The sequence below is a fragment of the Triturus cristatus genome, chromosome 6, assembly GCF_964204655.1.
Source record: "Triturus cristatus chromosome 6, aTriCri1.1, whole genome shotgun sequence".
NCBI classification, from domain to species: Eukaryota; Metazoa; Chordata; class Amphibia; order Caudata; family Salamandridae; genus Triturus; species Triturus cristatus.
The window spans coordinates 1,303,342,349-1,303,358,517 of record NC_140589.1 but is presented as its reverse complement, the minus strand read 5'-3'; the positions used below and the strand labels follow the sequence as shown (position 1 = coordinate 1,303,358,517).

The 16,169-nt window shown below is 43.0% G+C and overlaps 1 protein-coding gene across 4 annotated transcripts in view; it reads right to left on the bottom strand.

The window, feature by feature from the left end:
- The window catches only part of UTRN (utrophin), a 1,396,454-nt gene that overhangs the window by 931,291 nt on the left and 448,994 nt on the right, over positions 1-16,169 (bottom strand). For all 4 annotated transcript variants that reach the window (XM_085612275.1, XM_085612279.1, XM_085612276.1 and 1 more), the window contains 2 exons: positions 12,459-12,593; positions 6,912-7,061 (listed from right to left, as the gene is read on the bottom strand). In XM_085612275.1, the coding sequence (XP_085468401.1) occupies positions 6,912-7,061; positions 12,459-12,593 (285 nt within the window). The remainder of the gene's footprint in view (positions 1-6,911; positions 7,062-12,458; positions 12,594-16,169) is intronic.

The following is a 16,169-nucleotide window of genomic DNA, read 5'->3' as shown; positions in this document are numbered from 1 at the left end:
GGAATCAAGCATCCTAGGACCGGTTTCTGGCAATCAGCCGTCATCAGCCAGGATAGCTTGACTCCAGTGGCGTAGTGAGCACGGGTCCCACGTCTGGGAATACCCATCCCACTTAGGGTGGAAAGCATTACAACAAACAAATGATGGACGGAATGCTGACAAGGCAGACATTCTCCCCCAGTCAAGAGATCTGGGTTAAATCCATCGTTCTTTTGCCCACTACGCTACCCCAGTTCAGACATGGCCATATGCAAATCAGTCTTGACCCTGTGCCTCATGGGAACAGTCCAGCCCGAACTGCCAAGCCATGTCTTCCCTGGACTGGAATCAAGCATCCTAGGACCGGTTTCTGGCTATCAGCCATCATCAGCCAGGATAGCTTGACTCCAGTGGCGTAGTGAGCACGGGTCCCACGTCTGGGAATACCCATCCCACTTAGGGTGGAAAGCGTTACAACAAACAAATGATGGACGGAATGCTGACAATGCAGACATTCTCCCCCAGTCAAGAGATCTGGGTTAAATCGATCGTTCTTTTGCCCACTACGCCACCCCAGTTCAGACATGGCCATATGCAAATCAGTCTTGACCCTGTGCCTCATGGGAACAGTCCAGCCCGAACTGCCAAGCCATGTCTTCTCTGGACCGGAAGCAAGCATCCTAGGACCGGTTTCTGGCTATCAGCCGTCATCAGCCAGGATAGCTTGACTCCAGTGGCGTAGTGAGCACGGGTCCCACGTCTGGGAATACCCATCCCACTTAGGGTGGAAAGCGTTACAACAATCAAATGATGGACGGAATGCTGACAAAGCAGACATTCTCCCCCAGTCAAGAGATCTGGGTTAAATCCATCGTTCTTTTGCCCACTACGCCACCCCAGTTCAGACATGGCCATATGCAAATCAGTCTTGACCCTGTGCCTCATGGGAACAGTCCAGCCCAAACTGCCAAGCCATGTCTTCCCTGGACCGGAAGCAACCATCCTAGGACCGGTTTCTGGCTATCAGCCGTCATCAGCCAGGATAGCTTGACTCCAGTGGCGTAGTGAGCACGGGTCCCACGTCTGGGAATACCCATCCCACTTAGGGTGGAAAGCATTACAACAAACAAATGATGGACGGAATGCTGACAATGCAGACATTCTCCCCCAGTCAAGAGATCTGGGTTAAATCCATCGTTCTTTTGCCCACTACGCCACCCCAGTTCAGACATGGCCATATGCAAATCAGTCTTGACCCTGTGCCTCATGGGAACAGTCCAGCCCGAACTGCCAAGCCATGTCTTCCCTGGACCGGAATCAAGCATCCTAGGACCGGTTTCTGGCTATCAGCCGTCATCAGCCAGGATAGCTTGACTCCAGTGGCGTAGTGAGCACGGGTCCCACGTCTGGGAATACCCATCCCACTTAGGGTGGAAAGCGTTACAACAAACAAATGATGGACGGAAAGCTGACAATGCAGACATTCTCCCCCAGTCAAGAGATCTGGGTTAAATCCATCGTTCTTTTGCCCACTGGAGTCAAGCTATCCTGGCTGATGACGGCTGATAGCCAGAAACCGGTCCTAGGATGCTTGATTCCGGTCCAGGGAAGACGTGGCTTGGCAGTTCGGGCTGGACTGTTCCCATGAGGTACAGGGTCAAGACTGATTTGCATATGGCCATGTCTAAACTGGGGTGGCGTAGAGGGCAAAAGAACGATGGATTTAACCCAGATCACTTGACTGGGGGAGAATGTCTGCATTGTCAGCATTCCGTCCATCATTTGTTTGTTGTAACGCTTTTCGCTCTAAGTGGGATGGGTATTCCCAGACGTGGGACCCATGCTCACTACGCCACTGGAGTCAAGCTATCCTGGCTGATGACGGCTGATAGCCAGAAACCGGTCCTAGGATGCTTGATTCCGGTCCAGGGAAGACGTGGCTTGGCAGTTCGGGCTGGACTGTTCCCATGAGGTACAGGGTCAAGACTGATTTGCATATGGCCATGTCTAAACTGGGGTGGCGTAGTGGGCAAAAGAACGATGGATTTAACCCAGATCTCTTGACTGGGGGAGAATGTCTGCATTGTCAGCATTCCGTCCATCATTTGTTTGTTGTAACGCTTTTCGCCCTAAGTGGGATGGGTATTCCCAGATGTGGGACCCATGCTCACTACGCCACTGGAGTCAAGCTATCCTGGCTGATGACGGCTGATAGCCAGAAACCGGTCCTAGGATGCTTGATTCCGGTCCAGGGAAGACGTGGCTTGGCAGTTCGGGCTGGACTGTTCCCATGAGGTACAGGGTCAAGACTGATTTGCATATGGCCATGTCTAAACTGGAGTGGCGTAGTGGGCAAAAGAACGATGGATTTAACCCAGATCTCTTGACTGGGGGAGAATGTCTGCATTGTCAGCATTCCGTCCATCATTTGTTTGTTGTAACGCTTTTCGCCCTAAGTGGGATGGGTATTCCCAGACGTGGGACCCATGCTCACTACGCCACTGGAGTCAAGCTATCCTGGCTGATGACGGCTGATAGCCAGAAACCGGTCCTAGGATGCTTGATTCCGGTCCAGGGAAGACGTGGCTTGGCAGTTCGGGCTGGACTGTTCCCATGAGGTACAGGGTCAAGACTGATTTGCATATGGCCATGTCTAAACTGGGGTGGCGTAGTGGGCAAAAGAACGATGGATTTAACCCAGATCTCTTGACTGGGGGAGAATGTCTGCATTGTCAGCATTCCGTCCATCATTTGTTTGTTGTAACGCTTTTCGCCCTAAGTGGGATGGGTATTCCCAGACGTGGGACCCATGCTCACTACGCCACTGGAGTCAAGCTATCCTGGCTGATGACGGCTGATAGCCAGAAACCGGTCCTAGGATGCTTGATTCCGGTCCAGGGAAGACGTGGCTTGGCAGTTCGGGCTGGACTGTTCCCATGAGGTACAGGGTCAAGACTGATTTGCATATGGCCATGTCTAAACTGGGGTGGCGTAGTGGGCAAAAGAACGATGGATTTAACCCAGATCTCTTGACTGGGGGAGAATGTCTGCATTGTCAGCATTCCGTCCATCATTTGTTTGTTGTAACGCTTTTCGCCCTAAGTGGGATGGGTATTCCCAGACGTGGGACCCATGCTCACTACGCCACTGGAGTCAAGCTATCCTGGATGATGATGGCTGATAGCCAGAAACCGGTCCTAGGATGCTTGATTCCGGTCCAGGGAAGACGTGGCTTGGCAGTTCGGGCTGGACTGTTCCCATGAGGTACAGGGTCAAGACTGATTTGCATATGGCCATGTCTAAACTGGGGTGGCGTAGTGGGCAAAAGAACGATGGATTTAACCCAGATCTCTTGACTGGGGAGGATGTCTGCATTGTCAGCATTCCGTCCATCATTTGTTTGTTGTAACGCATAACTAAATGCTTGCGCATTGTGTTGTCCTTTTTGTACGTCAACGCTGCATACTAGAGAATACGCTTGCAAGTTGTTAGAACTGCGCGCTGCTATCAATCCCATCGAAAGGACAGACGGTGGCTTTGTTTTAACTAACAGCATAAAGAAAGGGAAGCCAGACAGTTGTTTAAATGTCATTCAGGGCTGTGTGTTTGATGTATCAGGAATGCATCAGAGTGAGGGATTACAAAAGAAACCTGGTAACCAGTCCACATCTAATAGCAGTCTAAAGACAATTTGGTGAAATGAATTAACATGCTAATTGCCAGGCTGTGGACAGTGCGGAGGCATATTTAGATTACGCGGGAGAAGCACGCTTCAATAAAAATAAACAAGAGCCAAGAACGGGTTAATACCTCGAGGGAGAGCTCTTAATAGGTAGGAGAAGACGCCACATGTGCGTGGCAGAGGGGGTCAAATTTTAAATGGACGAGAGCGCCGGAGGTATCCAGGGCATCTAGCAATGCTGTCTGGTAAGGGGTTGAAAAAGACTGGGTGTTTGCACTCGCCTGGATTTTATTTGTGCAGTACGGGCTCCTAATTGTTACCGCAGGGGTGTAGCGAAGGCAGCGGGGGACGACGCCTAACAAGACAGTGTTTTGTTGTGAGCACGCCCTAATCAGAACTTAAAAGCCATGGGAAAAAGCTGCGGGGAGTGGCCCCATGGCAATTTTTATTACAAGCGACAAAAGGACAAAGCAAAACGAGACACACTCTGTGGTGGGGGAGGGAAAAAGTGAGGAATGCAGTGTAGGTGGCAAAAGTGCGCGCGAAAGGAGAGGCCTGTGCACGTTCACGCTCACATGCACGCAGGCTTTAGGCAACCAAAATCCTCTCTGGTAGCACTTTGAAAACCCGCTTACTAAAGGTCTTGCCTGAGCGAGCGCATGCGCTAGCGCTCAGACGGGACCTAAAAAAGACCCTCAAGGCTTACCCATGAAACTGTGTATAACATGTGACTCAATTTTTGGGTGGGTCGGAGGGAGTGGGAGTACCTTTATCCCCTCAGGTAGGCAAGGGACCTGCAGTCATACAATCCCATTAAAATACCATTTCCACCAAGACACGACCCGGCCCTTACATCATGCAGTCCACTCTTGGTGGTCTCGTGCCACATTTCTATGTAGGTGTACTTTCGATGGAATGCTCCGGCTACTGTCGGTTTCCAACATTATTGTTGGAACAGCACAGAGATGTGCTAAAAAAATTTCAGGATGGTCTCACACACCTCCCAGGTGTCAGGCTTAATCATCGGCCATCCTACGTTCGCCAAAGCATCCTCTAATGAGCCCGGGTTCTGGGCCTTGATGTCACTATTAGTAGAAAACTAAGGTGAATAAAGTTTATAAAATTTCCGGAAGATGGTAGGGATTTGTATTCAGATAACCCCTCACCCCCTCTTTCCTTTTTCTTTTTCACCTTAGTTTCCTACTAATAGTAACATCACAGCCCAGAACACGGGCTCGTTCGCCATTTTAGGATGCTTTGGCGAATGTGGGATGGCCGATGATGAAGCCTGACACCTGGGAGGTGTGTGAAGCCATCCTGAACTTTTTTTTAGCACATATCGGTGCTGGTCCATCAATAACTTTAGAAACCAACAATAGTCGAAGCATTCATTCATCAGAAGTACACCTACATAGGAATGTGGCATGAGATCACACAGAGTAGACTTGATGATTTAAGGGCCTGGTCGTGTTTTGGTGGAAATATTACCCATGAAACTACCATCGAATGATAAAAGACTGAACACCAAATAAACTTTTAAAAAGTTCAGCACCACTGAGTGTGCACTCTCTGAACAAGCGACCTGATATGGAACTTAATAATCGCCAAGCTCCAGCCAGTGTCTGCCACCTAATCTTCTTATCAAAAGCAAATCGCCTTCCATTAACCAAATTACAAAACATCTGCAGCCCAGCTCCACGTCGGAACTAGGCATCTATCCAAAAACCAGTCCAATGGCTTGTGCTGAACTTTATGAATAAAGTTAACATAACTCATAAAACATTCGTCTTATGTCTCATTTTTTATGAACAGTGATCTTGACACACCATACTTCCGGGAACAGGGAGGCAACTACATTATTTACCTTCCTTACTGATTTCAGACATTGAAGTACCCTTTTGTAAAAGGCCACTGACATCTTGTGGCTACAGAGGAACCAATTATGTAGATGAATGACTAAATTATGCACCAAGATAAGGTAAATTAGGCAAAAATATGCAGCAGTATTCTATTCTCACGTATTTGTCTCTGCAACACACACAGACAAAAAGTATCCCAATTATGCAAAGTACAACTTTGTCTTGCATAAAAACACGACAAAAACATTTAACACTGTCCCTTCTAACATGAAGAGTAAAACAGTTTGTTTAAAATAGAGAATATCGCACTCTGCAGAAGTGATGACTGCAAGCAACACAGTTAATGTAAAAAAATGTGGGAATCTTTTATATTTCTTATCCCAATTGTGTAACTTGTCTTCAGTTTTAGTTTTATTCTTTGTCCACCAAAGGAGCCTCGAGAATCACCTCCTTTAGCTTGAAAACAGACTAGACTAAGATTACTTCTTGTAGAAGGTATTATAAGATTCAAGACATCCAAACTTAAAAAGAGACTTATGATGTTTGGGACTTTCCTATACTCTGGAAATAAAAGAAGTATGTAGTGTCAACTGATTATGTATGATCAATGAAGAGCAAAACACTTCTGTGACAAAGAAGGAATCAATATTCTCACACTATCGTAATTACATTTAAATACGTCAGGAATTTCTTTACATGCATCCGATAAAAGCCCATCCACAGGCCATGAAATGGAGACCTTATTACTGTTGTTTTCACTGCAATAGTGCCATCAAAGAGCCTGTCACTGCACTACACAATGTGTGGTTCCTTTATATTTGTAACTTTTGGCCCATTTGAGCTAAAATCAAACCTTTTTTGATTGAATTCTGGAAATTATGGAGAAAAGGGTGGTATACGTGGCAAATGCATTAAATTCATAACCATTTGGAAAATGTCAGCGCCATTCAATCATATTTTGCCAGTGATCCAATTTATGATGTTCTACTGTTATGAATGCATTCAATATAGCCATAGGGACTTAATCGTTCTCTTATACAAATATAAGCATAAATTCTATTTTGGACCCGATTCTAAATAAAAATTTGGCGCTGCTGGTGCACTGTATAGGTGATAGCCAGAACAGTTTTTGCAAAATAAAATCTGGTGCTAACTGAGCTGGTATATAGAGTGTAATCCAGGATTGTGCAATTTACATTGGGAAAAATACATACAATCCTTCGATTCTGAAGTCTGAACCCCAGAATAATACGCAAATTTCACATCCTGCAAATGCTGCACCTGCAATAGTTACTTACGGGTGTGCAATTAGCTACCGAGAATGCACTGGTCCTCAAATAAGTCTAAATGTGATAGGAGGATGGTAAGGTAAAAAAAAACCTGAGTCTTACCAAGTGGCTCAGCTCTTCATAGCGGCTATTAAAAGCCTCCAGTCTCTCGTTGATCAGGTCATCCAGAATTCCGCCGTCAATCAGGGTCTGACCAAGCTCACGGATCTGTGTTCGGTTATCTGCTGGGTGGCGCAGAGCTGCTTCCAGAGACTAGTGAAAACCAGAATTCAGTGAGTATCAGAGAAAAAGTAGTTCCTTTCTTCATTGCAATTTTGGCAACACTTTACATTGGTCAGTGAAATGCTATTAAATCATAATGCCAGTCTGCCCTTAACTGTTAAGGATATTTGCAAAGTTTTTTGCAAGCATGCTCAACAGTCAATCCAAAAAGTGGAGTCAGCATGGCAAATGTAATTACTAAACTTCCCCTCGGATATTCACACACGGGTTTGCTAAGTGCTGTGACAGTAAAAAATTAACTGTTGCTGCACCCAAAATTATTTTGCACCATTGTGTGGTATTTTTATATTTAGTAATACACTCTACCAACAGTTAATGCAGGACTCCTTTTTTGTTTCTCACACTAGTTAATCAGCCTTTGGGTTTCCTTTGGAAATGACAGATATCCTAATAACCGTCACTCCTCAGGCTAACAAACAACAGTTTCAGCATACAAAGGCTTCTTCAACGTGATTGCCATGATTCACTTATAAGCTAACATTATCAGAACGATGGGTGGGGATGCTACCCCGAGCCATCACCAGTAGTTCGACAAATTGCAAGCATTCCTCCCAACACCATTTTGTGTGTGCTATGCCTAGACGTGGGTCCCGTGCTCACTGTGCCACAGGAACCAAACTATACCTGGCTGATGAGCCTTTATCAGTGTGAGACCAGTGCTAGGTTACCTGGCTGATGAGCCTTTATCAGTGTGAAACCGGTGCTAGGTTACCTGGCTGATGAGCCTTTATCTGTGTGAAACCAGTGCTAGGTTACCTGGCTGATGAGCCTTTATCAGTGTGAAACCGGTGCTAGGTTACCTGGCTGATGAGCCTTTATCTGTGTGAAACCAGTGCTAGGTTACCTGGCTGATGAGCCTTTATCAGTGTGAAACCGGTGCTAGGTTACCTGGCTGATGAGCCTTTATCAGTGTGAAACCGGTGCTAGGTTGCTTGTGCTCCAGTTCAGTGAGGACCTGGCCTGGCAGTTCAGACAAGACTGTTCCTATGTGGGGCAGGATCAAGGCGCATTTGCATATGCCTGGGTCCAAACTGAGGTAGCATGGTGAGCAGAAGGATGATGGATTGGGATGCTACCTGATCAATCGCCAGTGTTTAGACAAATTATAAGCTGCTTTTGCCCTATGGCACTATAAGATTTCAAGCCACAGATGTTTGGTGAACAGTGAGGTACTCTACAGTATTTGGACAAAAGAAGAGGAGTTTGTTGGTGAGAAGCTTAGAGATTAAAAGGAAGCAGAGAGGACAGGCACACTATATGGTATGCACAGTAAACATGAGGGCAATCCTTGAAGGTAATTGCAAAATGTATCATCTTCCTACACTGAGGCTCAGACAAGAGACCCAGGGTTCGCATCAAGTCTGTATCCTTAAATCAGGTAGAAATTTGCATTTGTACAATTAACTTTTTTTCCTCCACAGGGAAAAGAACATTCCTCTCAGAAGAGAAATCTCTTCTCGACACCCACAAGAAATATAGGGGATTTCTTCTCCTTCACTATATTGAGATGGCACTTAATCCGGACATTAAATGGATTGGGAGGTACCACTTAGTGAGTGTTCACTGTATTTTACATGCCCTCACCAACTATGACGCTCTCTTTGCTTTTGATAATGCTTACATCACAACGTTACAAACATTTAAGCATATTGTTTTCTGCTGCTGTAACTGCACTTCATTTTTTTTTTAATTATCCTATTCTTTATTCTGTGGGCCTGGGTATGGACGCTCGATCATGGTTGGATTTTTAGATGAGTGCAAAACTTTTACCACACTATAACTCCAGGAGACACATGTTCTATGTGACAAACTGCAGGTTTCTATAGAGATCTAAGGGAAAACACTGAAACATATGACATCCATTAACAGAAAGCGAAATTGAATTGGCAGACAACTTCAATAGCTGAAGATTTAATTGGGACACAATTGTATTCTGTCATGAGAAAGACTCTAAAATTGGGAGCGGCAGAATTTTCCTGCCCAGACAAGATGACCATCACGAAAAGCCAAAACACACAATGAAGTTTTGTACCATTTAATAAATGTCTATTTGTAAGCCAACTGGAGAAGTGAAGTTAATCTGAAAGACATATGGTCATGGGGTACACAACAAGCAAACTCATATGACTCGCTAAGCAAGGGAGACATGATTTGAGAAGGCAATATTTAACATATAAAATGCTATGCAGAATACATGAATAAATGTGCCGAAAATTAAATGTGCGTAAATCCTGGTTATTGAAACTATATGGCTGTGAACTTGCCAATTTCCTACTTCCCCAAGAAATTTTAACAGAAACCTAATTTAATGAATAGAGAAACTATACAAATGATTTAATATCATAAAGATTGTGTAAATACAAACAATGAGTATATAAACAAAATGAGGCAAGTAAACTACACATGGATAATTTTAAAGTGTGCAGGTTTGCCTAACTAGACTGTTGAACAGATGTCTGGTGGGCAGGTACATGCTTTCATTTTGAAATACGTTTTAGTAAAATTAATGAACGACAGTTCAGGGCAACATTTAAAACAAATTTGGCAAAATCAGACCCGAATATCTGAATATATTTGATGGAATAACTCTCTCTGGAAACCGAGTCTAAAGTACTGCGGAATTGTGCGGCAGTATTTCCGCACCCAGGATTACTGATACAGTACGGATTGGTAACTCCAAGGTGCAGGGATACTGCTGTATTCAGAGAAGACCCCGGAGGAATTGGGAGTTACCAGAGGAATCACTAATTCCTAGCCACCTGATTCTCATGGCCATCCCTCACTTTCAGACAGTTTTCCACCTGCTCATTTTGGCAGCATTTCGCTGGTGAAATGTCTGAAAGGAACGCATCAGGCGTACAGTTTTACTGTGTGACTTGCAATCCAACTCAGAGTCTTGGCCCAAATGGATTTTACCAGTGTAAAGGCTTTAAGTTTAGAGAGTAAATTTACAAATATGTAACTACAAGGATCCGCTCAAGCACCAGTACCCAATTAAAAGAAGTTTAAGACTTCAATGAATCCATAGCACCAGGATTTAGGATAGATTAAGATTTTGGTTTGGAAAAACTGTTCATTGACATGGTACCCATGTTTGGTTATATCAGTGTAAAGCATTGACAAATTATATGCAAAACCCGAGCTGGGTAAATCCTCATAATCTCCTATATGGCTGGAATACTATATAGGGGTTTCACAGGAAATCATCCACAGTGCAGTGCTTGACTTATAATAATCGTTAATGTATGGGTTGATAGGTCAAACTTTGGTCTCAAATGTTATGCGATTCTTGGCAACTTGGTTTTAGATTTTGCTCAGAAGCATTAACCTATCTTGTAAAACAAATGAGACATTAATATGATTAATGCTACCAATTTTCACAATTAAAATTCATGTTTTCTCTTGTAAATATTTAGACTTTTTTGCAGATTCTCAATCATTCTTGTAAAGCCTTATCTGATACTTCAGTGGCACTAAAATCCACAATCTGTCAGCAATTTTGGAGGAACAAGGTAGGGAAATACGAAATGGCCTGCTTGGGAAAATGCTAATTATTCTGAAAGCACAGTATTAAAACGTCATTATACTATGCCACTACAAAGCATAGTTTACTTGAACCACATTATATCTCTATGCATTACATCAAACAAACTACCCGATGTGATATATGAAAATATATAATTTGAAGATTTTATTTTAAGCTAACATCAGATTTCTTTCAGCAGATGTCAGACTAAATATACGCCTTAAAAAAAGTTGGATGTTGTCACGTTCAATGAGCAGGGAATTTGTGCTTATGGTTTTTGGAAAATATTAGTGGTCTAGTGTTTATGCTGTTTGCATCCAAACAATCCTAGCCCACCCAAAGACGTTTTATAAGGTCTAGGGTTTCTGGCTGCAATACTGTGGGTTAGATATGGGAGAAGAGACTGAACGTCCCTCGTCATCGCAACCTGTGTGAAATGTGCGAATGAATGGTGTTTGATGACTCTGCATAAGATAATGATTTAATGTACTATTGCCTTTTTGACCGATTACGCTTCCAATCCCTTGTATTTATGGTTCCAGATGCAAGGTTGTGCATCATATATTGTTTGCAAGAAAATCTTAATAAAAAAATTATTTTTAAAAACAGTCCCAGCCCAGTGGCAAACTTTTGAAGAATCAAAAACATGTCAGCTCGTTTTAGAAAATGTCTGATTTCTCCCCAGTGTGTTATTACTGGTGGTGCATTAGCTGGAGGTGGGAAGTTGTTTTAGGGGATTTATGTTCAAATAGTGATAAACAGAACCTCTAGGATCCTTAATATAACATTTTTACTGTAAATATTATGAAATGAAAATCTGCTTTGTAGGTGGCCTTCTTTCCTCATCACTTTGATTGTTTCTAAAATGGCGTGGAGGTTGTAGAGTCCCTAACATCCCACCTCCTTTACTTCATCTGCTGTTATTGCTTGGCTTTTTTGTCAGTTGCACAGTTGCAACATTTTAATTGTTCATCTGACACTACCTACTCCAGTATATTACTACTCTGTTGATGTCTGAGAAGCAAATCTACATTGTGGTTTTTTTTTTCTGGCAGAGTAAACCATCTTTGATGCTTGTGTTTCCAATGTTCTCTCGGTCTATACTTTATTTTGATAAATAAACATTTGTCTCAGGTTTGTCAAAATGAGTCACGGTAGAGTCGATACCCTTACGCATAATGCATTGCACATCATTGCAGACAAGCTCTCCTCCATTCTGAAAACACATATAACATGTCTATGGTTTTACTGCTCTGTAAACTGGATCTGCACTGTTCTTTCCTTGGCGAGCACATTTAATCCACTGCAATGTTCTTCTTGTGTAACAAAGATCCCTTTGTTTTAAGTTGGCGCGCAAGGCATTTCACACATTCCTCCTCATTCTCTCAATAATGTAATAGCGTGATCTTAATAATTTAGGAACTTCTAAGAAATCAATAGAATACAGGACGGCCTGTGTCCACCCAAAAGGGCACAACACACACCAGATTTTCAGAATACCCACACAAAATAAACTTGCATACAATTAACATGAACAGGATTATTTACATTGTCTGTTGCTGCCTGAATTTTGGGGTGGAACTCACCCATATGAATAAATGTCAGGTGCTCACAATAATTCAGGAAACGTTTTTCAAACTCCCACATAAAAATCACCCAGATCTTGTAGCACTAGATAGAGGAAGGCTAAATTTACATATTTCACGAGTTTTAAACACATTACAATGCAGGAAATAAAAGGAGGCAAGTCACTGAATCAGTTCGATTGAAACATAAACAAAGGTAAACAATTTCTAAAAAAATAAAAAAAAATAAAAAAGATGGCACTCAGCCTCCAATACCTCCATTGCTTCGCTGACCGCATCGGACTTATCTGGCAAGTTCGCTGAATTTTGGACCTTTTCCTCCAGGGTATTCAGCCAAACAGTTTCCTGGTCAAGATAGTGAACCAATTCCATCCAGCAAGACCACACTTCCTAAAGGAGCAGGGAATCACAGGGTATTTGTAACATGTAATGCAAGCAGCTTTTTCAAAACTGATTAATTCTTATTTACAGAACTAGTAACCTTCAAGTAAGTTGCCTTAAAGGATCCTTCTAATTCCTGACTCACCTAGAGGAATGCCACGTTGTGGGTGGACCAGAAAATGTACTACATACACTCAGTTATCAGATGTCGAGATTTGGGCTCCTCCAGTTTCCCCCTACAGCTAAAGAGCATCCATCTCAAAAAGGGTCACGCACTTTGGGGCTGCTGGTGCTCGTGTGAAAGGTATAGGTCACAAGAACCTGTGCTGCTATGAAGTTAATTGACAATATCATTGATTTGGAAGTGACCACTCAGAAAAATGGATATTGCGAGTTATAAGAGCATAAAGAAAAATAAATAAATCCAAGCAGTGAAGAATTGCCGGGTGGCATGAGCACCCTAGGCAGACTAATGGCCGTAAGTAGTATAGGTTGTATACTACTCATCACCATGTATTTTCGCTAATTGGATGTGACAGGTGGCCACGCCCCTTTGGTCCGTGTTGCCACGTTGCCACGCCCCTGTGGTCCACGTGGCTATATTGGAATTGGTCCAAATCTGTTTTTAATCCGTCCTTATAATGTTTTGATAAGATTATCGCGTTTTGCTGTTTTATAGGTTAATGTTAATTTGTGAATCAAGGCTTATAAAATGATACAGCGATGAAATAAAAAGATTATAAAAGGAAGAAGCATGATGGAGGGTTGCTAAGAAGTGGGGGTAGTGTGAAATACAAGTCTACAAATATACCGGGGGTGTGTCTGTATGTACACAGAGGATATAAGCTAGCTTTCTGAGGACCGTGTGTTAAGAAATTCCAGCTTTTACGACAAAGAAAACTCGAGCTTTAAGACAACTTTGGGAATGTCTTGCTGTAGCTTGGAAGCGGGACTCCTTGGAGAAACTATAAGCACATGCTGAAGGATGCCGCAAACGCAGCAGACGCTGCTGCAGAACTCGACGATAGTGATAAGGAAAATTGTGCGCCAACACCGTCTGAGGATACTGCGTCAGAGGCAGCGTTGGCTCTGCTGAATAAGAAGCCAGAGACCGGCATCCTGGCGTCAGCTCTGCTGAATAAAAAGCCTGAGACCGGCGTCGGTGAAGTGGCTGGGGCTGTTGCTGAACAATACCTCTGATGCTACAGACGGCGGAGGGAGACCAGAGCCGAGTGAAGATGATGAGGGTATTGACCTGCAAGAGCCAGAACCTGACGACTCTAGCGACTGTACAGATATGGCTTCCAGTGAAGAATCTGTAAATGAGCCAGAGAAGTCACCGGATGCTCAAGAAGAAATGTGTGAAGTTGGAAAACGAAAAGTAAGTATGAGCTGCAATTTTTCAGCAAACCTCTGGGGCGTTTAAGAGTGTGATGATGAGGAGTGTAGTTATGAGGAAGGTTGAGGTCGAAAAAAACCTTTTTTCTTTTTATCAGCAAAAGAGAGGAATAGCTCCAGGCAACCAAGCCGCTAGCAGGACAATGGAAGTTACACACCCATCGCTACGTTTTTCATGTCTCTGCTGCTCAAGACAGAAAAAACTTGCCGTAACACATAAAAACTGCAGCGGTAGGCGCTTAGACACAATTGTACAACTTTGGCGTGGTGAAAGTTGCCAGTTGGATCAGTATCGCACACTTTTGATTGTGATAGCGGCGATCATAAAATTGTGCTTAAAGGCGGGGTGGTACGATGATTGCGAAGGATGTAAAATTGATGACCCGAGTCAGTTGCTTCACAACTGTCTCACGATGGGTGGTGATTATGAAGAAAGGTTGATACGAAAACTATGCTACAAGCTGGACCCCTGTAAAATTACGGAAGCGTTGGGGGCTGTCTATGGCGTGAAAGAAATGTTTGTACTCACCGATTATTTTCAGATGATTGTGAATGTTTTAAGGTATATTAAAAGAGTACAGTCCCCGTTAGAGAATGTGAAAAGTATGTGTGAGACGGGTGATGAGGACATACATTTCATAATGAAACAGCATCTGAGGAAGAAAAATTATCGTAGATATTTTAAGATCAAGTATCTTTGTAGGAGTTTAAAACCGAGGAACATGACATTTATTAAGGCGAAGTAAATGAAAACATGTTGATGTTCGTGTTTGCTATTATTATGTAAGTGTTTTTTTCTGTTGCAGGAAAGTTTGTTTCGTCACATGGTAGAGATCGGTGTGCGGCAGAGCGTTAAATGCCGGAAAGACGCTTTTTATTTTCTGATCGGAGCAAAGATGCCATAACCCAAACCAGTGTTTCACCCGACCTCGCTATGCCGTACAAGCGATGTGAAATCATTGAAGAGTTTGAAAAACAGCTGAGTCAGAAACCGACGGGCTTTTACAACGTTGAAAAGAGCAAAATCTTCTTGGACACTGACGACATGCTCGAAGAATGCAGCAACAATTATATGACGCGGACATTTTGCACCCTAGGAACTGCTCTGAATAAGAAACAGTTTTTCAATTTCATGAATACGATATCCAATTTGTTCTGTCAAGCCTTCTTTAGGGGGCATGGGGAAGATGTAAGAAGACTGGTACCGTTCACAGCGAGGAAAATCCACATACTGATTCTACATCATGATTTTTTGAGAGCGCTGTGTTAAATATCAATGTTTTGGTCGTTATCATCATTTATAGCGTTGTACAACCCTGTATTACACAGTTTAAATCATACACTGTTTAATTCATGTTTTATTAACCGTGTGTTAAGAAATTCCAGCTTTTATGACAAAGAAAACTCGAACTTTAAGACAACTTTGGGAATGTCTTGCTGTAGCTTGGAAGCGGGACCCCTTGGAGAAACTATAAACTTGATGATTTAAGCTGCTGACTAAAACACGCCGTCTTTGAAAGCGCTTTCTAGATCCCTTATGTAGTGTGTAGGCATCTTCGCCTGATAACCAGTTGCATACCTGTGTACACACATACATAATAGTAGCAAACACAAACAGCAACATGTTTTCATTTACTCTGCATTACTGAATGTCATGTTCCTCGGTTTTAAACTCCTACAAAGATACTTGATCTTAAAATACCTACGATAATTCTTCTTCCTCAGATGCTGTTTCATTATGAAACATATGTCCTCATCACCCGTCTCATACATACTTTTCACATTCTCTGACGGGGACTGTACTCTTTTAATAAACTTTAAAACATTCACAGTCATCTTAAAATAATCGGTGGGTACAAACATTTCTTTCATGCCGTAGACAGCCCCCAACGCTTCCGTAATTTTACAGGGGTCCAGCATGTAACATACTTTTCGTATCAACCTTTCTTCATAATCACCACCCATCTTGAGACAGTCGTAATGCAACTGACTCAGGTCATCAATTTAACAACGTTCGCAATCATCGTACCAGCCCGCCTTAAAGCACAATTTTATGATCACCGCTATCACAATCAAAAGTGTGCAATACTGATCCAACTGCCAACTTTAACACGCCAAAGTTGTACAATTGCGTCTAAGTGCTTACAGCTGTAGTTTTTATGCGTTACGGCAAGTTTTTCTGTCTTG